This window comes from Suncus etruscus, chromosome 16 (assembly GCF_024139225.1).
Source record: "Suncus etruscus isolate mSunEtr1 chromosome 16, mSunEtr1.pri.cur, whole genome shotgun sequence".
NCBI lineage: Eukaryota > Metazoa > Chordata > Mammalia > Eulipotyphla > Soricidae > Suncus > Suncus etruscus.
Window position 1 is genome coordinate 61,670,148 of NC_064863.1, and position 24,388 is coordinate 61,694,535.

The following is a 24,388-nucleotide window of genomic DNA, read 5'->3' on the forward strand; positions in this document are numbered from 1 at the left end:
GACCTCACACACTCAAGAAAAAGAAACGGGTAAAGGCAAGCACAGACTTCAATAAAGCTGTGAAGATCAACAAAATAAAGTGGTCTTTTTCCTTTGGCATTCTTTCCTGAGGCCTATTTTCCCAGTTTATTTTTATTCTTTCCATTTCCAAACTGAATGTTGAGTGTTTAATCTCCACACTTGCCCTTTTCCCCATCTTTTTTATATGCTTCAGGAGTTAAATCTTAATTGCTCACATGACTTACACAGAGCTAGTATCTCCTAACTAGTATCACATCTGTGTTATCTCATAGCCAAAATTCAATGGAAATAACTGAGTTGGACAGGGTGGGTATGGAGATACCTTTCTGATCCTTTAAACATCTCTATGTACCTGTGAAGAGTAGCAATCCAATAACTTTCTGAAAGAAACCAAGAGTAGAAGAGTGGCAGTGAAGTATCACAAAGGAATCAAAGGCTCTGGGATAACCAAGCACCAGCTTTCAAGGACTTCTCCACAGGAAGGAAACTGCTGCAGAGATCCATGGTGTCCTTGCTCCAGTGCCCAGGCAGAAAGCCAACTCCTAACTCCTTGTCTGGCCTCACAAAGACATCAGCCTGCAATCACCCTGGCCCCACTGTAACCCTGGCAAGTTACAGTAAGCCAAGTTGGCAGAGAGAGTAGGTGTGCTATTTAAAACTATAAGCAGCTACTGTGGGTGGAGACTGAACTGCTTTAGGACAGAGGATAAGGCCAGACACAGCTCTTCACTTGCTCTAATGAAATTCTGTTACCTGCTTCGGTGAGAAATCCAAAATTTATAGAAAACAGCTCAGTTTCATTTATTCATTGCTATTAACATTCACAGATCTCATCCATTAATTCTTTCATAGCTCAGTTACTTGATTTCTGGTCATTATATTCAATTGCCAGCCTCAAAACACATTTTGTATTCATGTACATACATAATATATACATATATAAAGGGAAACCCATTGTGACACACACACACACACACACACACACACACACACACACACACACCTCAGTATTTAGGGGCTATTTCTGAATCTGCGCCCTTGATAGTGTTTAAGGTACCATACAACATGCTAGCAATCAAACCCAAAACTTAGTGTGCACTATACAAACATACACTTTATCTCCTGTACTATATCACTAATATAAGAGCCATTTATGCAAATCCAAGCTTCCCAAGTTCCCTAAAATATTAGATGCATATACTATGAACAAGGATTATATTACAATGAAATTAATAGGTTCTGAATGCATTTCTCTAGGTATTCTGGGAGACAGAGGACAAAACACTTCTCTGACTTCCAAATACCAAGTGGAAAAGAATAAAATCATTTGTTTAGGATAGATCTTTGATACACACAATAGCCAATGATTACAAAATGTAACTCATATTAATATTCATGGTAGCTCAAGAGAACCACTGTGCTAAATAAGGGTCCTTTTAGTAACCAAATTTTTATTATTAATGCTGATCATCTAACCACTGATCTTTTTTGTCTTATTTCCTATTATATGTTCAACACAGATATACCCAGGGAAATACTTTTCTGTCCTTAAACTTTGACTCAACTCCTTTAAACAGACAAATCCTCCTTGTCTCTAACCTAAGTGACATGATTTTGTTACCAGCTTCAAAAAATGTCCCTTTTAATTAAAGCAATTATGACATATTATATTTATCAGCACAGTTACATTTTTTAATCTTTCTATTTTATCTAACACCAAAACAACAAATACTGTGCCTAATTTTGCTCAGTGTCCCATTCCCAGGACTTGCAATATATATTATTATGTACCAGAGGCTCAAAAAAAACACTTGCTAAGAACTGGTAAGTTGAACAATGGCTGGAACATGGGCCAGACAAGATGAGACCTTGATACAAAAGTAGAAGGAAGGAGACACTTTTGTGAAAGGTGTGTTGTTAGATCCATGTATACATAAAACCTGATATGAATATTATTGTAAAACATGCCTCAAAAATAGTAATTGCTAAGTGAGTGAGGGAGTTGGTCAAATTCTATCTAGATCTTCCTATTTATTTCCTGTTCAGCACAAAGAGAATTCACTCACAGTAATACATAAAATTCCAAGTTTTCAAGAGACATGATGTTGAGAATATAGCAGATTTAAAGAAGTAAAATAATCCAAGAAACTGAAGAGATATAACTTTCATTTCTTGGCCTTATAAAAATTAAAAAAGACTAGAAAGAAATGAAAGGGTTTAAGACAGAGTAATAAGGGTCAGAGGAAAAAGAAAGAAAGATATACCAAAGGTAGGAAACTTTATCAAATTAACTTTGTGAGATAGATAAGGTGCTGATAGTAGATTATGATGCCATGAAATTAGTTTGCATGTCCTCACTCAGTATAACTCAACAGATGTTTATTTGTGTGTACCTACTATGTATATGATATGGTTTCTGGTTTTATGGTTTCACGAGTAAGCATTAAGAGCACAGTTCCAACTCCTATAGAATTTCCAGTTTGGTACAGTGAGAAACACAGTAAACCCTTATATGGAGGCCCAAGAAATAGGAGAGCAGATAAGACATTCATATCCATTCAGGAGTGATCCTGGAGGGTAGTTGCAGGAATAAGCCAAGAGTATACCAAATGTGGTCCAAAAATCAAACAACAAAAAAACAATGTATGGGGACTACAGTGATACCACAGGGGGTAAGGTGCTTGCCTTGAAATACTTATTTAAATAAATAAACAAATAAATGTGTGTGTTATGTGAACAGAGCTCTAAAAGGAGTAGATAGTAATAATCTTGACAGGAAATCTCATATATGGCATATTTCATTTTCTTATAAGAAATTGGTCAAAATAATATTTTTATAATATTTTTATTAACATATTTTCTTGGGAGGGCTGAGGTTAGCTCATGTCTTTGTGTTCAAGGCTAGCTTTAAATCCTATACTATCTCTCTAGTCTAACTACATATTTTTAAGTATAATGGTATCACATTAACAGAACTCTTTATGTTTCTTTAGCAGTCAATTGTTAACTGAACTCACACCAGAAAACTAGTGTCCAAATAGAGAAAATCAAAAAAATGAAAGCAATATAAGTGGAACAAATTTTGTAACATGTTAATTCTCAAAATATAGTATTATCTAGATATTTACGCATCTGAAAAATTTGAAATAGCACTTAATCTAATTATACTGAGCTTTATACCCGACCAGATTAATCAGTATCTCAGGATTTGGGGTCTAGCAACTATATTTTTAAAGATATTTTGGTGGATTGTGATACTCAGTGATTATTAGCATTACTTATGTAAAACCTTAAGTCATGGTAAGATGTTTAGTTTTTGTGTTTGTTTTTTGTTTTGTTTGTTTTTCAGCCACACCCTGTGACACTAAGGGCTTACTCCTAGCTATGCGCTCAGAAATCACTCCTGACTTGGGGGACCATATGGGACACCAGGGAATTGAACCACAGTCCTTCCTAGGCTAGCACGGGCAAGGCAGAGGCCTTACCATTTGCACCACAGCTCTGGCCCCAAGATGTTTAGATTTTAATAGAAAAGTAATGATGGCTTCTAAAAAAAAGAAAAGCTTTTAAATTTTAAAGCAAACTTATCTTCCATGTAAAAGATGGAAAATGGTAGGAATGAGATTTAAAAGACCACTTACAGGTCACCAAAAAGAATTAGGATCAGAAAGATAATACAAAAAGGAAGATAACGCAATACAATGCCATGCATTGAAATGGTCGACCCAGATTCAATTCCCATATGATCACCCAACCTGCCAGGAGTGAATCCCAAGTGCAGAGCCAGTAGTAATCCATGAGCACCACCAGTTGTGGTCCCAGAAAAAAAGGCAAAAAAAAAAAAAAAAAAAAAAACAAAAAACACACACACACACAAACACACACAAAATGACATCACTGCAGAATCTATGAAAGAATTGGCAGCGGTAAAGATCAAATTTGTAGCATTGAATACTTACTAAATTTGTTGTACAGGAAATCCAGGACAGATTGTGGTTTGAATCTCAGCATTCCATATGGTCCCCCTTGCCTGCCAGGAGCAATTTCTGAGCACAGAATCCCCAGGAAAAAACCCTGAGCGCCTCCGGGTGTGACCCCAAAAACAAAAGCAAAAAAACACATTTTCAAGTCATTAAATCTCATGAGATCATCCAGTTTGAGAGGCAGATACATTCAACACAGAACTTGAGAGTAGACAGTCTCCAAGGCTGATTGATGGTAGTCCAAATAATGTCACTTTCCAGACTGGGAAACACAGGAAACTGAGAATCTCAAGGTCTGTGTGAGGCAACTGGAATCCCAAGGCCTCTGTGTGAGGTGGAACTCTAGGATAGTTCCACTACTTATTCTTGAAAGCAAAGTGACTTTACTTTCAAATCCTCTCTAGTAATTCAGGCTATTTAACATGAGTCCACTTTAAAGTTTTGTCTACCATCAAGAAATCTTCACATGAATCAAAAAAGAAACTTGATGAGTAGACAAATTAGTTTGTCCAAGTTCAATTTTGTACTCTGCCATAACTTGCCCTGGAAAAATGGTAGTCACTAGTCTTTCCAATAAGCATATAGCAGAGAAAAAGAAAGAAAGTTGTTTTGCGTTGTTAATCTACTGCAGGTGTTGAGTCAAACTGACTAAGATCATGACTAGGCAGTAAGCAATAATCAAAGCAGTACTATAGATCAAAAAGAGGGAAAATGTTGAAATTCTTTGCCAGAGAAAGTAGATAATCTGATAAAAGCATCCAGTGACATAGTACATATACAAGGAAAGGTAGTCAGGTTATAGTTTAACACTGACTGATAATTTATAAAAAATACAAACTTTCAGGTCTCCCTTAATACCTACTAAATAAAATACTCTGAGGTAACAACTAGCAATCTCTGAACAAGACCTCCATGAAATTCGGAAGTCCATTCAAGGAACAAGCTCTTTGAGAATAATCTTCAATTTAAATTGCTATTACTCAAGTAAAATAGATGAGGAAAAGTTACTCATATATCTCATAAGTAGAACAGCAAAATATTCCTATGTTAAAGCAACATGGTATTGCCCTAATAGCATATTCACAGAATAAATAGCCCCTTCTACTGCTAGAATATTAAAATGTAAATATATATGTATATGTGCAAATGTCTATATCCACTTATATGACATATAAATATATTTCTTTTTTACACTTAATATTTTCATATTTGATTAGGAGCCTGATGAAATATTTTTCAAAAGGTTAAGAGCAATTAGTTTCTTTGGAGCCTAAAGGAAACCTCCAAATTTACTTATAGCAGATTAATTTTACAAAGAAAAAAATTATTAGAAAGCAACTACCTTTCAATTTTTTGGTGAAATTAACATTTATACATGCAATTTTCCACACTAGACCAGAATTAATAAATAATGGCCAGTATGATATTTTGATTTTGCATATCAAATATCACTAGGATATTTGATCAGAAATTTTGATTTTATTCATTACAAAAAAAATGATTACTTAATACATACAAATTTTTTCCCAACAAATTTGAAACAAAGTCAAACAGACAGAATAAAAAGAATCACTGATCTAATTTAAAGTCCTAACTTGTAAACTAGGAATGGGAAAGAACAAGGAAGCTCCATAAAGAGGGCCAAGCTATACATCACTCTCATAAGTATTTCCAAGTAAGCATAAAACCAGTAATTAAAGTATCGAATCAATAAGGTTTTAAATGTCCTCATCATTACTGTAATCTATTATGATCCTATATCATTTGAAGTCAAAGGTGACACTGATATGCATACAACCAAACAGAGTCAAAAATCTCACACTGACTTAACTTTAGCTGCACCTGTATCACTATGCTTTGTCTGCATTCTTGTCTTGGCAGCCAGATAATGCCATCCGTCAGAGTCAGATATGCAAAATAAAAGACTTTATGAAGCTAGGAAGAAAAGCATGAGATATTGGCACCTACTAAGCAGGATCAAGTATCCTGTAAACCCAAAGGAAGTATTACTCCACGATTCCAATCACTATGTCGAAAGCATCTCATTTCAAAGATAATGCTAAATAAAATGTTTCCCACTGTGTTAGGGTTGCTAACATTGGAAAAATCTCTCAAGAAGGGCGGTTCTTCATTTTCTCATGGGTTCACAAGCTACGGCTAGGTTCCACTATGTTCATATGACACCCCAGAATCTAATAATATGTGCTTTTAATCATTAAAAATTCTTCTACCTTTAGGAACAAACCCCAAAGAAGAAGGTCTTCCCAAAATCTCTTATATATTTAAATTCAGGCTGAAAAGTCCATTAGGTAATCAAAACATTCACCAAACACCCCAATAACTACTTTATTAATGATATTTACACTTAATATAGTTTTTTTTTCTCATAGTGAAACCAAGAACCCAGAAAGTCACCTTTATCTCTACCCTCCAATTGCTTCCATACCACTATTGATAATGCATCTCCTCACTGTAAGCATATTTTGTTTTCATGGTAGACTCTAGAGTAGCAAAAAGAAAGATCTGTTACATAATCTATTAACAACTATCACAGAACAAAAGAGTTAGGAAAAAGGATTAGAAGATTATAAATATATATAATATGTACAATCCAAAGCCACAGAATTATTTCTCTAGCCCCAAAATATTCCATCCTAAAATAATTTTAAATATTTTATCAGGCTCACATCTCCTGGCTGACCGTAGTTTGATCTTTAGACAGGGAATAGACAAGTACTGTATTTTTCGGCATATAAGACAACTTTTGAAACAAAAAAAAAAGTCTACCGAAATACAGGGGTCGTCTTATACACCCAGTATATCCTGAAAAATGTTTCAATATGCTGCTAAACAAAAATTGTCTGAATATTGCCACAAAACAAAATTTCCAATTCAGTCCTGCACCAATCACTGCAAGGCTGTTTGGACCGCCTCTCTAACTCAGCCAATCCAAGCAGGCTTTTGATGCATGCAAATTAGACAATGTTCTGGACCCAAATCTACACTGTAAAAAGCCTGCTCAGATTGGCCAGAGTCAGAGAGGAAGTCTATTATAGTATAACCTTTGAACCTTTGCTTGTTGTGATTGGCTCACTGTGGTACATGAGCACAGGAACGCATGCAGCACATGCAGCACAGGAACGTTCTGTCTGATATAGCGAATATAGGCCTAAACCTATGTTTTAACTGCAAAATTAGGGGGTCGTCTTATACGCCCAGTCGTCTTATGCACCGGCAAATATGGTAAGTATACATGGGGCTATGCTTGGTCAAATCTCAGGGTAAGAAGCAATGAAATTTGTCATAGTTCTGGCTTTCTTATTTCAATAAAACTAAAGGTTTCTCACTAGTCTTCATTCTGATATATATATATATATATATATATATATATATATATATATATATATATATATATATCACGCTATTTATGGAAAAATACTCTACAGGCACCTTCCAAGAGAAAAATGTGGGAAATAATTAATCTTTAAAAACCAATTTTTTCCTTAAAAACATGTGTTTAAATGTCAACATCTTAAGAACAGTCTTAGAATACTATGCTTTCTGAATACACTATAAAAAGCTAAAGTTGGGACCGGAGCAGTGGTGCAAGGGGTAAGGCATCTGCCTTGCCCGTGCTAGCCTAGGACAGACCGCGGTTTAATCCCCTGGTGTCCCATATGGTCCCTCAGGCCAGGATTTCTGAGCCCATAGCTAGGAGTGTCACCCGGGTGTGCCCAAAAATTAAAAAAAACAAAAACAAAAACAAAAAAAACTAAAGTTAATAAATTGACCCTATTTATGAAGCTCCCTTTTTTCCCATTCCTAGTTTACAGGCTAGAACTTTGAATTAGATCAATAATTCTTTTTTGTACCTATTTTTACCAGATTGAGCTGCATTTAAAGTTGCTGGTCAAATAGTCTCAATTACAGTCATGTTGGCTCATATTTATTTCAAAATAAAAAATTTTAAAGTTCTTTTCTGAAAGACTCTAGAATAGGAATGACTTAGACATGTTTTCAAGGGATTAACCCAAAGGGAAAAATTTCTGAAGGCAAGGATGTTGAAAATTTTCTTTATGCCATTTTGCATTTGTCCAAAAGGCTTTCAATGGGCCAAAACCTCAAGTATGAAAGGTATAATGTCTTTGATATTAACTAGATGCAAATATATTTTAGAAACAATATCCTGTTTATGTCCCTCCAAATTGTTACCTCTAGCTTACAGAATCCCTGCTTTAATAGTCTAATGGGCTACATGCTTGAAACTAGAATAGTCTCTAGTTGTGAAGATAAAGACTATCTCTCAAACTGTCTTAAACAGTTCTTTCTTGAATTTATCCATTTTATGTATAATTTTACTTGACCACCCAAAATAATTTAGAGGACAATTCCCAAAGTTAAAAAATGTTGAAAACTTCTGTGCTAGATAAAACTCCTCTGGTTATTAAAACAGCCCACAAGAAAACCACTGAGTTGGATAATAAAGGGGAACCACTGTGGTCAGTTCTTGCACTTCCAATAGGTCCTCTAATGACAATTCTGGGAAACTACACTAACTACACAAACAGCACTACTCTGTATGTCAATTAAATTCAATACCCTCATATTATGAAACGCATACATAAAATCTACCAAATGCTACCAAATTCACATACCACAAAATGCAGTTGTGAGCTGCCATCTGTCCCTAAGCACAAATGTAATTTAACAGGGTTAGAAAGCCAATAACAAAACTTTGAGGAACTATACTCTGCTAAAATTCTCATCCAGAAGAGTCTTCTCTTTAAACATGAGAATGTCTGCTGCACCATGACTCCTATCCAAGGGCTTTCATTTCAAAAAGGCAGACATCAACCATATCAATACCCTTTAGCATAAGATCACAAGAAACACCAAGAGTAGCTGACATCTGGGAGAATGCACACTATTGGGAACCTTTAATATTTTTATAAGAAAGGAATAAAGAAGCAACCAATATAATTTGGACTTGACTAAGTTCTTTAAGGAAAAACCTTGAGAAGTGGTATTTATTCCAGTTTGATACTGTCAAGAAAGCTATGACAATCCTATGAACAAATATCAATAATTCTCCCCTTTAAGTAATGAAGACTGGAGCAGAAATGGAGCTCCAGAAACTTCTGGCCTGGAATCTGACAGCAGCCAGAAGTAGAGCTAGCCTGGAAGGGGTGGAGACTGTGAGGGGGATAGCTGTGACTGTGCTTAGTATCTACACATATTTATGTGTCATGAGAGACATGTTAGTGTGTATGACCATATATGTGTGTGTACAACAGGGAATAAAATGGAGCATTTATACATGCACTGAGACCAAGCCCCTCTGTAGCAGCATGTGCACCTGTGTCCATGTACATGGCAGAGGCTGTAACAGCACTTTTAGTTCCTTGCTCCAGGGGTTCCATGGAGCCCAGGGTGCCCACCTGTCTCTAGAATCCTGCCTCCTGCTCAGGTCAGGTGGTGAAGCCCCGGCCTGATTATTTCAGGACAGTGGGAATGCTTCTGTTGTCTTAAAGATTTGTCTGAAATGAAGCTTTCATGGCGTGTTATTTATTTAACCTTGCCCTTTGGCAAAAAAGGGACACCAGCATCAAAAATATGGATATGGGTCCAGTGTCCTAATTCCTTATATTACTGTATAACAACAAGGATCCCCAGAGCTGTCATTTAGCCCCACTCTGAAGGAGCTGAGGCCTGCATAATTTATTTGCTGAAAAGTGAAGGACAGAAACACTTGCAACACTTCCTTCCACTCCCTAGCAGCTCTACCTGCCCTCAGGATAGAAGTGATATAGAAAAGATGAGAGTAAGGGATCAATGTGAGCATAAAGAGTTGGTTAAATGTCTTCCAAACCCAGAACCCAGGGTTCCCCTGAGGTTTGAAGTAATCCCTTCTTCCCCCTTCTTGCTGTTGTCCCACTTTCTAATCTGCACTTAGAATCGTCTTCCTACCATCTCTGTTCTCTCCTTTGGTTTAAATAAATATTTTGATAGATAGTAATAATTTGTAAAAGGAAAATGCAGTCATTACAATGATCATCCTAATAAGGAACAGATGCTAGTCAAGTCAAACAAAAAAACTGGTCTAGACATATTAGTACAGACAATTTTGATGATAACTTAAAAATATTTTTAATTACTACTCATTATCTCTGACTAGTCACATTATTATCTGTCTAGATCACATCATCATCGCTGTCTAAATCACATCATGACTGTATGCATTATCTCTATGTAGACACATCATGATTGTAAATTCTGTTTAGATACTTTTCTGTCTCCTCAATAACAGCTATATTAAAATGATGATTTCATATAGTTACCCTGAATAGGAGATTGCCTTGGCAATTTCAGTCTAGTGTCAGATGTCCAGAGGGGTAAAATTAATTAAACATCCCTGTTTACTCCTTCTAATGGAGAACAAGTTTTTGTGGTATTTTTTTTTGGGGGGGGGGGTTGAGGGTTTGTTTATTTTTGTTTGTTTGCTTGATTTTTTTGTCCGGACAGGCTTTCTTCTCCCCAACAGGTCTTCGACTGATAGTTCTATAAAGTGCAATAAAACTACTAGGAAAATTAAATTTAAAAATGAGTTTTGAAACACCACTCATTTTATTTTTTTTAAACCTCAGACCCAATACTAAAATAAATAATGGTAAATTACTAAAAATAAAAGTTTCCAAAAGCAGTGTCATTTTCTCTATCATTCAAAAACCTGATCTTGGGTGTGTACTTTGAGCGTCACCAGTCTTTAAAATAAAGTACTCGATTCAATATAAATTAATTCAGTCTGCCACTACCCATTTCAAACTCATAGAACAAGTCACTAGGCAGCATCAGGGGGAAAATACAGGTAGACTTTTCACTCAGAGAGAAAAGGAATTTAATGTCTACATTAATTGAAACAAAATATCCTTTTTTTCCTTAAAATATTCATTTTGTTTGTTTGACCAGTTATCTAAGTGCTGAACAGCTTCACAGAACACATAAACACAGAGCACTGGAATTCCTTATGTACCACTCTAAAATCAACCAAATTAAAAGGAGTAGATTTACATCAAAATAGTCTTCAATAATGTCTTTTCCATATCAGGAGACTTAACTGGTGAGAGGGTTTCCCAATATTATCAGGCCAGAAGTGAAAGTAATTTTACCACTATAACTCAAATCTTATTATAGCCATATAGCTTTATTTCTCAACATGCTAATCTTCTATAAGCCATAAACATTCATAATTCTCTGTTTCCCTTTACAATTTAAGGAGGTATAGCTTGCTAAAGAACCATAAATAAATAAATAAATAAATAAATAAATAAATAAATAAATAAAAGATTTATGAATGAGCTAATCAATCAAGTTTATTTTTATTTTAATTCATGAACTCCATCTTCAACTCTGCTAAATACCATTCATTGAAATTTTAGAAATTTATTCATAGCCTAATAAAATAGCTGCCTATGTTGTCCCTCCAGTTTGTTGACCAATTATCCATATTCCTACTTTTCTTCTAATCATTTATCATTCTCCTTCCTGGAACAAAATACTGTGAACTAGACATTCCAGTAAAGGCTTTTATATCTGCATACTTACATAGTATGTGAGTATACTCATCACAGGTATAGGCCAGAATCACTCTTTTCATGGCTCATGGTGCGATCCTGAGCCACTTATCTCTGGTCAAAATTCTATACTGTCACAAAAATCTCTCTAGTCAGTGGTCCTCAAACTATGGCCCGCGGGCCACATATTGTATTTGTATCTGTTTTGTTTCTTCATTGCAAAATAAGATATATGCAGTGTGCATAAGAATTCGTTCATAAGTTTTGTTTTTACTATAGTCAGACCCTTCAATGGTCTGAGGGACAGTAAACTGGACCCCTGTTTAAAAAGTTTGAGGACCCCTGCTCTAGATGATACTGCCAATAAGTATTAATCATAATTTTAATTAAACATAATCTATATAAAAATATTCATTTGTGTTAAAAATATCTGACATATAAATTAATACATCAATACATATTAAATATATTTATAATGCTTCACATATTTTATATAGAACATTTAAATTTATTTTATTTGACAGGCATTTTGACACTTAAACTTAATGATAAATTTATAGCTTTGGTATAGCAATCATTTCACTGTGCCTGGAAGAGTTATTGATTTATAATTGGCTCTTATAAAAATCAACTACCTCTCAGAGAAAAATACTTGAAGTGTACACTGTTGATGGGATATACACAGAATTATTAATGGTTTCTATAGTTAACATATCTTAAAACTGAGAAAGCAATTTTATTTATTTATTTAATTTTTTTTTTTTTGGATCACACCTGGCAGCGCTCAGGGTTTACTCCTGGCTCTATGCTCAGAAATCACCCCTGGCAGGCTCAGGGGACCATATGGGATGCCGGGATTCGAACCAATGACCTTTTGAATAAAAGGCAAATGCCTTACCTCCATGCTATCCTCCGATTCCAAGAAAGCAATTTTAATAGTTATCATACACTTTAATATATGTCTTTTTCTTCCTTATAACAACTTACTATTGTCCAAAACTTAGATATCTATCATTAAATAATGTGGCATGAACAATAATAAAGTTACGACTACATATTAGGTTTACAAATCACTGTGATAATTGAGTAAAATTATTTCTTGTCTTTCATTCTCCTTAAACTGACTTTAAGCAAACATCTCATTTTCACCTTTTTTCCTAAAGTTTTTCTGCTAGCTGATATTAAATTCGGATTTTTGTCTATAAAATGAAAAAAATGACGCTGAAATTTTATATTAATTGTATTTAAACATATTATAAACTGTAACATTTTATGTATTCTTTTATTCCTTTCCTATCTCAGTAGTATTTAAAAAAGTTCTTTCAGCAAATACTTTACTCTATAAAGTACTTTCTACTTTACATTCTATATTCAATGAATTAGTTCTATGCAACCATTGCATAGAATGAAAATTTGAAGTATTCCTTTTGTCTTAGGCCTCAAAATCAAGGTCCAGCAACAAATATGAAAGCATGGATTCTACACTTATCAAATTTAACTATGAGGCTTGACCTGTTACATGAACTCTGTTCAGTTTTCTATGGTGCCTTTGAATATTCTAGAAAACATCAAGACAGAACACTACACAAGGTCAAAAACAATGAGTATGAGCTCGCTAGAATTTGGTGAATCATATATTATCATAAATCCTAATAGATGAATATATGCATAGAGAAGATAATAAGTGTATGTTAAGTATTGTTAGAAAAACAGTCAAGGTCGAATAATTCTGAGCAGATATGTAAGGAATATTTTGAGAGCTCCTAGAAGCTATAACAAAACAAAAAATAATTGATCTAAACTCCCAAGAAACAGCAGCCTGGCAACCACAGAAAGAAAAAGGTTGCTTCTTATGAACAAAAACTTAGGGTCAACTGTGAGAGGAAGAGACATAAATATTGACAGACTTTTTTCAAAATAACATTGAAGATACACAATAAACAATATAGTCAGTTTTCATTGGCCTCAATAACAAAACTGGGAAGCAATTATGGGTATTCTGTTTGAAAAATGAAGACTCAAAATCATCATCCAGAGAGAATTACAACTTATTCATAAAGTAGTGCTATTTGAATAAATTCTCAAAGGAAATATACTTACTTCCCATTTTAGTATTCTGCGGTAAAACAAAGTAAGATTTTCAAAATACTTTTAAGAAGATAGACAAAGTCTCCACATAAGTGAAATTCTATAGCTTTAGTGGAATCTATTTTTTGAGAACATTTTCAGAATGTTTTGAAAGAAATAAGAAAACAAAATTCCTCAATGTAATACTAGTAAAATAGAAGCAAAAAAAGCTAAACAGTTGTTTTTTATTTCTTGGAATAATGTTGTCTGCCTGTCATAAATTAGGCTAGAGTACACATTTTACACGTGACAGTAAAATGTCTTTGAATGTTTCATCCTGAACTTAAATTATCCTATTGAAGCTTCCTTTTCACCTCTCTACCCTTCAAGCCAGGATGCAGTCATGGTCTAGTCTCAAACACCTGCAAACTCAAACATATAAAAAGGAACACGTCTTACCAGACCATCACAGTTGCTAATGGCAACAGAGGTTCCTGGAATGTCCATGATGTCACCAACATAAGCACAGTTAGTCTGCAAAGGTTCGGTTTTCCAGATTCTTTCAGAAGTACCACCTGGTTGATGATCATTAATGGAGCTGGTTATATTCCCAGGAACAAGAGCAGTCTCATGCCATTCCACAACAGCCCCAGGTGCTACTAGCTGAGAATTGGGTTTTAGTCGAAGATGAAAATCTCTCCCAAATGCTGAGATGTTAAAGAACAAATGCTCTGAGTTGGAAGACACATCCCTTGTTGACCTCTTTTTGTGATTTGCAGAAAGAACATGGGAGATATACAGTCCTTCTAGGTTTGTGCTGACTGGAGTCACCAGCTCATACTCTCTCTGGTTCCTTATTGGTAAATCTGTTGGGTGAAAAATATAATTGTAGAACCCTATTCAACAAGAAAAAAAAAAAAACAACAGAACATAATAGGCATCAAATGCCTGCCTTCCAAGATTATACCTCAGTTTACATAATAAAATATTTTTAGATTATCTGAGTAAAAAATTTTCAAACTGCATATAGGTACTTTAATACCTCTCAAATATTACTCACCTAAAGAAATTGCATGCCATGTGTCATTCAAAAAATTAGAATATAAGGCCTGAAAATGAGCCCACAACCTATGCTAGTGAAATATTCTTATAGAATCACTGTTTTCATTATTTTTCTGATCTCTAAATATTTTAATGTGCAGGGGAAAAGTAAATGAAAGTGTTTTATAACTCTTTGAGTTCATGTTTGTTATGTTTATGCCACTTAGAATGACTAGTCTATTTAAACAAAATGTCTTTATTAAATGCTTACAGCAAATAACATTGTCAAGTTTTACTAGGAATAATGTAAGAGAGGAGTGAGATTGTCACCATAGAGACGTTACTAGCTCTAATCTTAGATGCATCAAAAACATCATCCTTGACTGTGTGCTCTCAATATCACTGTCAAGGACCTAAACTGAGTAGTGTATACACAGTCTCAAATGATTTGACCTCCTTTAGAACCAAATCCATAATGAATACTTTTTTCAAATTTCCACTTAGAGAACTTGATATTGAGGAAAATAGTTCAAATATTTGGAAAAAATGAGAGGGCAGGGAAATTTCCACACTAAAGTATAAATCAAGCTCTTAGATGTTGACTAAGTCTACTGCAAATTAAGCATTAGTTCCTTGAGAACCACATATGTTTCTTTCAACTCAGGATTCTAAACACACTCTATTCAAAATTTTGTACCCACCAGGGTCTTGTATCAGTAGGATCTGTTTCATACATATAAGATTACTATATTGAACATGTAGAAAGTTAGGAGTCCAAGTAACCAGAAAAGTTGTATTTGTTTATGCTTTAACATGTTCTACCTTAGTGACCTACTACCCAAAGCCCATGAACATCTAGCTAAATCAATAATCCTATGATAACTCTTTCTCTAACCAACAGCTCACAATTTATAGAAAGAAAAATTGCTTAATTTCAATGTATGAGTCTCCCATATCCACTGGAATTCATACAACCTAAGTCTAGACAATACAATGGTGCCTGGATTAAGAAGCTAGAAATTTTTGGAAAAATGTAGAAAGGTTCCTTCATACCTAAGAGCACAGCAAAAGCCCAAGTATACAAGCATAGACCAGCTACACCTACATTGTTTGAGACAGTTCCATTTTTCTACTGGCAGACAATAGGGTTACAATTGTATTCAAAATAAAGGTGGTATAATTCTATGAATCTTTATCTTCTCAAATGCTAAATAATAAAGCATTCCTAAAATGTCTACATAAGAAATACTTCTGAAATTAAATCCTGAATAAATAATTTTCAAACAGTCAAGAGAAAAGAAGCAATTGGCAGTTCCTCCAATTACTATTCCCCTGGAATGCTGAGGGGCAACTTGCTGCATTGACAAAGGAGTTACCTGTCATTTATCAACAAAATTAATGTGCTTTATGTTTTGTGCTCAAGGATATATAACCTCTTACTCCACAACAACCATAGTAGATAGGTTATACTATCTCTACTTCATAAGTGAGAAGTCAGATCTAGGACAGTTAATATTTAGCATGTATTGTGGCAAAGCAAAGTTTCAGTTCTACCTTTCTGAGTCTAAAATTATGCTGCCATCTATCTCTCATCTTTGTTGTTTGCTTGGTTCGGTTTGGCTTGGTTTGGTTTGGTTTGGTTTGGGGGCCACATATGGAGGTGTTCAGAATTGCTGGGCTTACTATTGGCTCTGCACTCTGGGTTAACTTCTGGTGACATTTAAGGACTATATAAGGTACCAAAGATTGAACCCAGGGTGCCTACTTACACTTTAAACATCCTATTTATTGTACTTTATTTCCAGCCCCATATCCCCCATCTTCATCAAAAAGTCTTAACTATATTTGCTTCTATTTAATGCCCCATCACTTTGCTTTCTTTTAGATATATCCAATTCTTTTGCCATGCTTGACTTTTTTGAACTCACCCAAATCAAGCTCTTGTTGAGTTTACTAGTAATTTGATGTTGCCAAAACAATGGCCAAGATAAAAGGTCTAATCCAGGTTATTCCTCTTTCTTTCACTATTGCATTTCATATTTCATATCACATTTGTTTCTCTTTTTTCCTTTTTTTTATGCAGAGGAGGTGGGTGGGTGAGAGCCTGGCATCATACATGCACCAATGGAAGGGAGAGAAGAAAGGGAAGGAGGGAGGGAGGGAGGGAGGGAGGAAGGAAGGAAGGAAGGGAGGAAGGAAGGGAGGGAGGGAGGGAAGGAGGGAGGGAGGGAGGGAAGGAGGGAGGGAGGGAGGAAGGGAGGGAGGGAGGGAGGAAGGGAGGGAGGGAGGGAGGAAGGGAGGGAGGGAGGGAGGGGGGAGGGAGGGAGGCGGGAAGGAAGGAGGGAGAGAGGGACAAGAAAGGAAGGGAAGGAAGGGTGGGAGGGAGGAAGGGAAAGAGGGAGGAAGGAGGGGAGAAAGGGAGGAATGGAGGGAGGAAGGGAAGGAGGGAGGGAAGGAGAGAGGGAGGAAAGGAGAGAGGGAGGGAAGGAGGGAGGGAGAGAAGGATGAAAAAGAGGAAGGAAGGTAGGAAGGAAGGAAAAAGGAAGGGAGGGAGGGAGGGGAAGGAAGGGAGGGAAGAAAGAAGAAAGACAGAAAGGAAGAATGAAAAGGAGGAAGGAAGGAAGGAAGGAAGGAAGGAAGGAAGGAAGGAAGGAAGGAAGGAAGGAAGGAAGGAAGGAAGGAAGGAAGGAAGGAAGGAAGGAAGGAAGGAAGGAAGGAAGGGTGAGGGAAGGAGGGAAAGAAGTGAGAGGAGCCACATTTGCTTTCTAAGACATCATTTCTTCTGGTTTCCTCTTTCCTTCCCTGGTCTCACCTTTCACTTCCTTCCAAGGTACTATATTTTTATAACCTATACACACACAGTGTTGTTCTTGTCCCTAGACATTTCTCTCAGACATAAATTCTTAGACTAGTGAACTCATCCCATCTGACTCTGAATGCCATAACAATCATCTCTCTACTCTGGGCTTTATGAATTCTTCTAGGTAATTCATTTGTCAATGGATGCTCTCTACATAGATATTCACTAAGCATCTCAATTTTACATTTCCTTTAAATAAACGTCATATCTAACCTCCTACCATGATGTTCTCCTTTCTTAGGTCAGTATCTGGCTACCCCATCATCCCTGTTTCACAAATTAAAATGTAACTAAACCATCCTTAACTTTTCTTACCCATCAACCAAATCTTAATTATTTTTCAGACTCCTAGACCAAGCTCTATGATTTCATGCACATAGATCCAGCATTACATTAATTTCTCTCTTTATTTTGTTATGGCAAACTCTTCTATAAGGAATAGTACTACATTGAATATTTTAGTTTTCACTAATTATGTATAAAGAATTACACTTTGACAGTATCATTGAAATTAAATTTAACTCATTTTACTTAATATTTTGAGATTAGGGATGCAAATGACAAATTTTTGTTGCTGTCGTTGTTATTGGGTATTCATATTATCTATTACTCTGCTTTGGAGTTTTGTTTGTCTTGTTTTCCTACTTACAAGATTTTTATTATTATTTTATAAATCTAATATTTTAACAAACTCTATTACTCTACCTTCAAAATGTCATATACTCTGATCAATGCTTGCATTCTTCTTGTTATTGCAATGATCCAAATTACTATTGTCTCAGTTTAGAGCCTCAACTATCCTTGCTTCTGTTTTTTTCCCTTTTTAGGTTAGTCTTTAAACAAAGCCAAGATAACTAAATGCTTGATCATATCACTCTTCTCAAAAAACATGCCACTTAGAGGAAAATAGCTTTCTAGATCCTATACTTGGAACTCTCACATATCAAGGCCATTCTGTTTGCTGGGGCCTCTGCCAAAATGTCTTACTCCAATGAGTCACAGAGTTGACTCAATTCTTTCAGGTATTGACTTAAATGACCCTCAAGTGAAGTCTGTCCTTAACCAACAGCGACCAACTAATCACTCTTTAACAGCTAAAAGATAAATAATAGAAATATTTACTTTTTTCCCCAAATATCCCATGATAAGACACTCAATAAACTGTTATTTCTATTCCACTCATATATTAATTTCAAGAAAACAGGAGGGTATATCTGTTCTCTTCAGTACTATTCCCCAGAGCCTAAAACAAAACTTGAAACTATAAATGAATAATGAATAATGATATTAGATTCTTTGTCATTTCCTAAACAATAATTTATCCTGAAACAATGAATGCTAGCAAATCTAATGACACAAATTATTACCTACTTCGACAGCATGAATTTAGTTTATAAATTTTGGATAGACTCTAAGTGACTAGATTTTTTTTTAAATCCAGTTCTTATATTTAAAGTTCCTATGAGCAAAAACAACAAAAAGTTTCTAATCATTAAAACAGACCTACTGAATGCAGAACAGACCCCCTTATACATACACAGCAGGAAATTAGCTGCCACTTTGCAATCCCTCTGGATACACAGAATTACAACTAGGCAAGTCAAAAACTAAGAAGACCTTGAAAAAACATCTATTCCTTACCTCTTCCCAATAATTAATGAAAACATTGCCAGTAGATGGAATTATGTTTTCTTAAATTAGTTGGTGCCTTCAACCTGACTTACTCTCCAAAGAACAGACTTTTCTTTGGAGTATTCTGTAGGAATCTGAATCCCTCAGTCCATCCTTCCCAGAAGAATGAATGACATCTGTGATTGCTAAGACTGAGAATAATAAGAGTTTGCAAAGCTCAATACCTCTCTCCTCATTCTGATGTTACAAATGATCCTGGCAGAGAAACTGTGTTCTCTTCTGTATAACAGAGCCTGACAACAATTGGGGAAAAGAGGAAGGAGTGCATTGTTAATTTGGCTCACAAACTCTTCAAGTAAAGACTTCTTCCCCTCTCCCATTTGCTATGTACCACACATTTAATACATTTGCTGCTTCTCAACATATGCAACACCCAGATATGCAAGAGAAGGGTTATTTTGTATAGGATCTCCTGAAAATGTTTGAACTACCTTTAAGAACAAGTACTGAAACTTTTCTGTTGACAGTCTATAAAACAAATAATTCTTTTGCTTTCTCATAGTTAAATTCTTTGTTGCAGAGTCCAACTTTGAAATTATAATTTGGAGGTCGTCTTCCTCCTGATACTTCATGAAACAACCAGATTCTTACATTCATATGAATATGTATGTGTTAGTGATATTTGTGTGTGTGTGTGTGCATTCATACATCACAAAACTTATATCAAAAGATTTGGAGAGACAATGTTCTAATTTTGTATATAAAATCCCTGAAATACTGAGTATTTTTGTTTTAATGTCCACTCATTTTGATTTTTCTAAGTTTCCCTTCTTTAATCATTTGGTTCATTAACATGCATTTGTATTGGTCCGTAGTGAAAAAACGATTAAAAGAAAAAATAACAATAATAAATCTAGCATTAAAATCTAAACAGTCCACGTCTTAATATCTTCACTTAAAAAATTTATATGGGTAGATTGAGGCTACACCTAGTGGTGCTCAGAAATTATTCCTAGCCTTGTGCTCAGGGACCACTTCTGATAGTATTTAGGGGATTATATGTGTTGCCAGTGATCAAATTGAGGTCAGCCACATTGTAAAGCAAGTACCTTTGCTATGTCTCTGATCCTATCAACTGTTTAGATATATGAGTAAAACTTCTATTTTTATTTATTAATTATCTTTATTTAAACACGGTGATTACAAATATAATTATAGTTGTATGATTTCAGTAATGTAAAGAGCACTCTCCTTCACCAGTGCAACATTCCCACCACCAATGTCCCAAATCTCCCTCCTCCCCACCCCACCCACACCTGTACTCGAGACAGGCTTTCTACTTCCCTCATTCACTCACATTGTTATGATAGTTCTCAATGTAGTTATTTCTCTAACTGCACTCATCACTCTTTGTGGTGAACTTCATGTCATGAGCTGCACCTTCTAGCCCTCATCTCCTTTGTCTCTGAGAATTATTGCGGGGTCATATGGATAGTACAGTGAGTATGGTCAAACTAAGTTGGATCCTGGCAATCTCATATGGTGCCCCACTGAACACTGTCAGGAATGATTCCTAAGCAAAAAGCCAGGTATGACCATTGAACACAACCAAGTGTGGCCAACAAAACAAACAACAGCAACAACAACAACAAAACAAACTTCTTTTTTTCACCTGAGTATCCAGATTGTCTTCCTGACTTGATTATTTTTATTCATTAATATGCTGATTTTCCCAAACCCCAGGCCAAAAAGATAACTTCAATTCAAGTGCTCCTGATTTTTCCTCAAAAGTTCTCTTATTGTAAACTCCTTTCTTCTAATTACTCAAAACATTCAAGTCTTTTTCATCCTTACCTAAAAAGCTAGCTTTTTTTCCAAACCCAAATTTCGCTGATAAAATTTGTTGCTACCAAATATTATACAAATTGTACCAATATGTTGTCAACATTACTGCCAGTAAAATTATTGTAAAGCACTGGATCTAAAATCCTTAGATCCATTTACTACTTTTGTGATTTTGATCACTTAACGCTCTTTATATAAGAATATAAAAATACTTCTGTAAAACTGAGGATACTAGTATTTAATTTATAGCCTTATAAAAACTGAGTGGCTGAATTATTTCAAAATTCTTACAGCACTGGCACATAGTAAGAGGTCAATAAATGCAAGTTACTAAGACTACTGTTTATTCTCTCTAAATAGTTTCAATAGTTTGTCATCAATCCAAGCTCAAAAGGATTCATAAAATTGATATCTTTTCAATGTTGTAGTTTAAACCTGAATATTACTTGAACTATCATCTACTAACTAAACCTTACTTCATAAAAACCAAGAGCATAGAAAAAATAAGCTTTACTGTCTAAACTATTTTAAATTTTATTGAAAGTCTTCTGTACTCTCTCCCTAATTTATTTATTTCTTCTTTCTTCTTTCTCTCTTTCTCTCTCTTTTTCTTTCTCTCTTTCTCCCTTCCTTCCTTCCTTCCCTCCCTCCCTCCCTTCTTTCTCTTTCTTTCTTTCTTTCTTTCTTTCTTTCTTTCTTTCTTTCTTTCTTTCTTTCTTTCTTTCTTTCTTTCTTTCTTTCTCTCTCTTTCTCTCTTTCTCTCTCTTTCTCTCTCTCTTTCTTTCTCTCTTTCTCTCTTTCTTTCTTTCTCTCTCTTTCTTTCTTTCTTTCTTTCTTTCTTTCTTTCTTTCTTTCTTTCTTTCTCTCTCTCTCTCTCTCTCTCTCTCTCTCTCTCTCTCTCTCTCTCTCTCTCTCTCTCTCTCTTTCTTTCTTTCTTTCTTTCTTTCTTTCTTTCTTTCTTTCTTTCTTTCTTTCTTTCTTTCTTTCTTTCTTTCTTTCTTTCTTTCTTTCTTTCTTTCTTTCTTTCTTTCTTTCTTTCTTTCTTTCTTTCTTGGAGGGAAGGATCCTTGAGGTTATATCCAGTGATGCTTAGGGCTTCTGTGGCTCTGTAGTGAGGGATCACTCTTAATACTGAGAACATATGTTGTGTAAGGAATGGAACTTGGATTGGTCTTGTACAAAACAAGCATACTATCTACTAAACTATCTCTCTGACCCAATTCCTCTTAATCTCTTTTCAACATCATTTCTCATATTATTCTACTGAAACATTCCAATGTGGCCTCGGCTTAATCCCACTTAATCCTACCTTCCCTTGAAGCCCTAGTTTACTGTACTTCCAGGGAATCTGTTGCTTTGTTTCTGAATGTGTAAATCCAAACAGCCCACAAAATCTATCTCAAGTACCATGTTTTCTAGAAGCCTTCCCTGCTAACTAATTCAGACACATTCCTCTAATTAGATTCCTAGATCTCATTGAATTGACTTGCCTGTATATAATTAATAAAAATATCCATGGGTACAAAGATTTTATGCTTATGTTGCCCTTGTAGAGATTTTACATTTGGGGGGACAGAGATGTAGTATATTACTATGTTTCCTGTCACCAGTGTCTGTGGAGAAAAGTGATCAATTAGCTATTTCTGGAAGTAGGGTTTCTTGAGAATCCCTCAAAGTATAAAATGAACACACTTTAACTATTTTGTCACATGAGCTAATAACTGAAGATTGGCACTGTTCTTACATTGTCATTAAATATCACACCACTGATAGCACCTACAGGATATTATATGGCCCCAAGTCATTAAAAAGAACACTCTATAGAACATTAAAAACTCCAGTAGTACAATCAACATTGCTAGGACCTAAAGAAACAGAAGTACAAAGCTGCCAGTAATCATTAACATTTCTTCGGATCAAACAAAAACCAAAACTACTCCATGCACACAACATATTGGAACACTTGTGATTGATGCAGTGACTCCAGTTCACAAGCAAGAAAAGAAATAGGATAGAATGGTTAATGTTTAAAGGTCTGGAAGTAGATAGCACTAAATTTAAATTCTGGTGTCAGAATGATTCACTCTTTGGCATCCTACAATCAAATTCTGAAAACTAAGTCTTAAAGAAGTTACCTGCAAAATAAGAATGAATAATGGGGGCCAAAAGGAGGTAAAAGATATAAAGGGCTTCATTTCTCTCAGAGTCTAAACTTTTTCAACTTCTAACCTCTTTTAGTCAGAGAAATGTAACACAGATGAGCACTATCATATCTCAGATTCATTACATATTTTTGAATTAATTTTTTATCCTTACATGTTCAGAAACATTTTACTGCTTCCAAATTTTTCATGATCCCCAAAATAATTATAGCTTCATGTGCAATCAAGTCCCAGTTTCATAAACTAAGGTTTAGCTAATAGTATTTTATTTTTTTAATAGTATTTTAATACGCAGTAATATGTGATATGATTACACTACCCTATTATTTAGCTAGAGCTATTATAGCAGAAGTCAATTTAGAATCTATCCCAGCACCCCTAGGCTTTTCCTGTTCTCCATTCCTGAACAACATAGTGTTTGGGATATATTTTTTGGGAGGGGTCACACCCAGCAGCCCTCAGGGGTTTACTCCTGGCTCTATGCTCAGAAATTGCCCCTGGCAGGCACAGGGGACCATATAGAATGCTGGGATTCGAACCACCATCTTTCCGCAAGAAAGGCAAAGGCCTTACCTCCATGCTATCTCTCCGGCCCATATCTTAAGGTCCATGTTAACAAAAGCCCTAAAGTCCATATTATTATAACTACAAAACAACCCCAAACCAGGATTCTCATTCAAGAATGAATAATTATCTAACTATAAAGAGAAGGTACACATAGGCCATGTCATTGATCAGGTACAAATGATCAGTATACAACAATCTGGCCACAAAAATAAAGTAAGTAAGCATTTTTAAGATCAGTTACAGACACAGCTCAACATTTCCAAATCCTGAGCCAAGAGTAAGAGAATGACTTTCATCAAAAATGACAGGAGCCAGCTGCTCCAGAAAAGATATGAGAGGGGTAACCAGTGAACATTAAAGAAGACATCACATGTCAAAGGGCTTTCAGGCTGTAAACACAGAAGAGACAAGAAAACCACATATTTTCTTTCAGATAAATTAAAAATTCATGGTGATACAGGCCGGAATTCTGAACACAGTCTTTATTCCTCACTTCATCTTCTCGAGGCATTTTCTCATCACCACAAAGCAGAGAAATTCTTTGCTGCCTTTTAGTAGTTGCAAACCTCTTTTCATCACCAGAGATTCTTGACCAAGAAAATTGAGGGGTAGAGACTAGTTTTTGACTCATTACTAAGA

General features: G+C 35.3%; 1 protein-coding gene across 1 annotated transcript in view; it reads right to left on the reverse strand.

The window, feature by feature from the left end:
• Positions 1-24,388, reverse strand: part of ADAMTS3 (ADAM metallopeptidase with thrombospondin type 1 motif 3) — a 248,726-nt gene that overhangs the window by 212,708 nt on the left and 11,630 nt on the right. Inside the window, exon 3 of the mRNA XM_049789927.1 lies at positions 14,102-14,508. Coding sequence (XP_049645884.1) covers positions 14,102-14,508 — 407 coding nt within the window. The remainder of the gene's footprint in view (positions 1-14,101; positions 14,509-24,388) is intronic.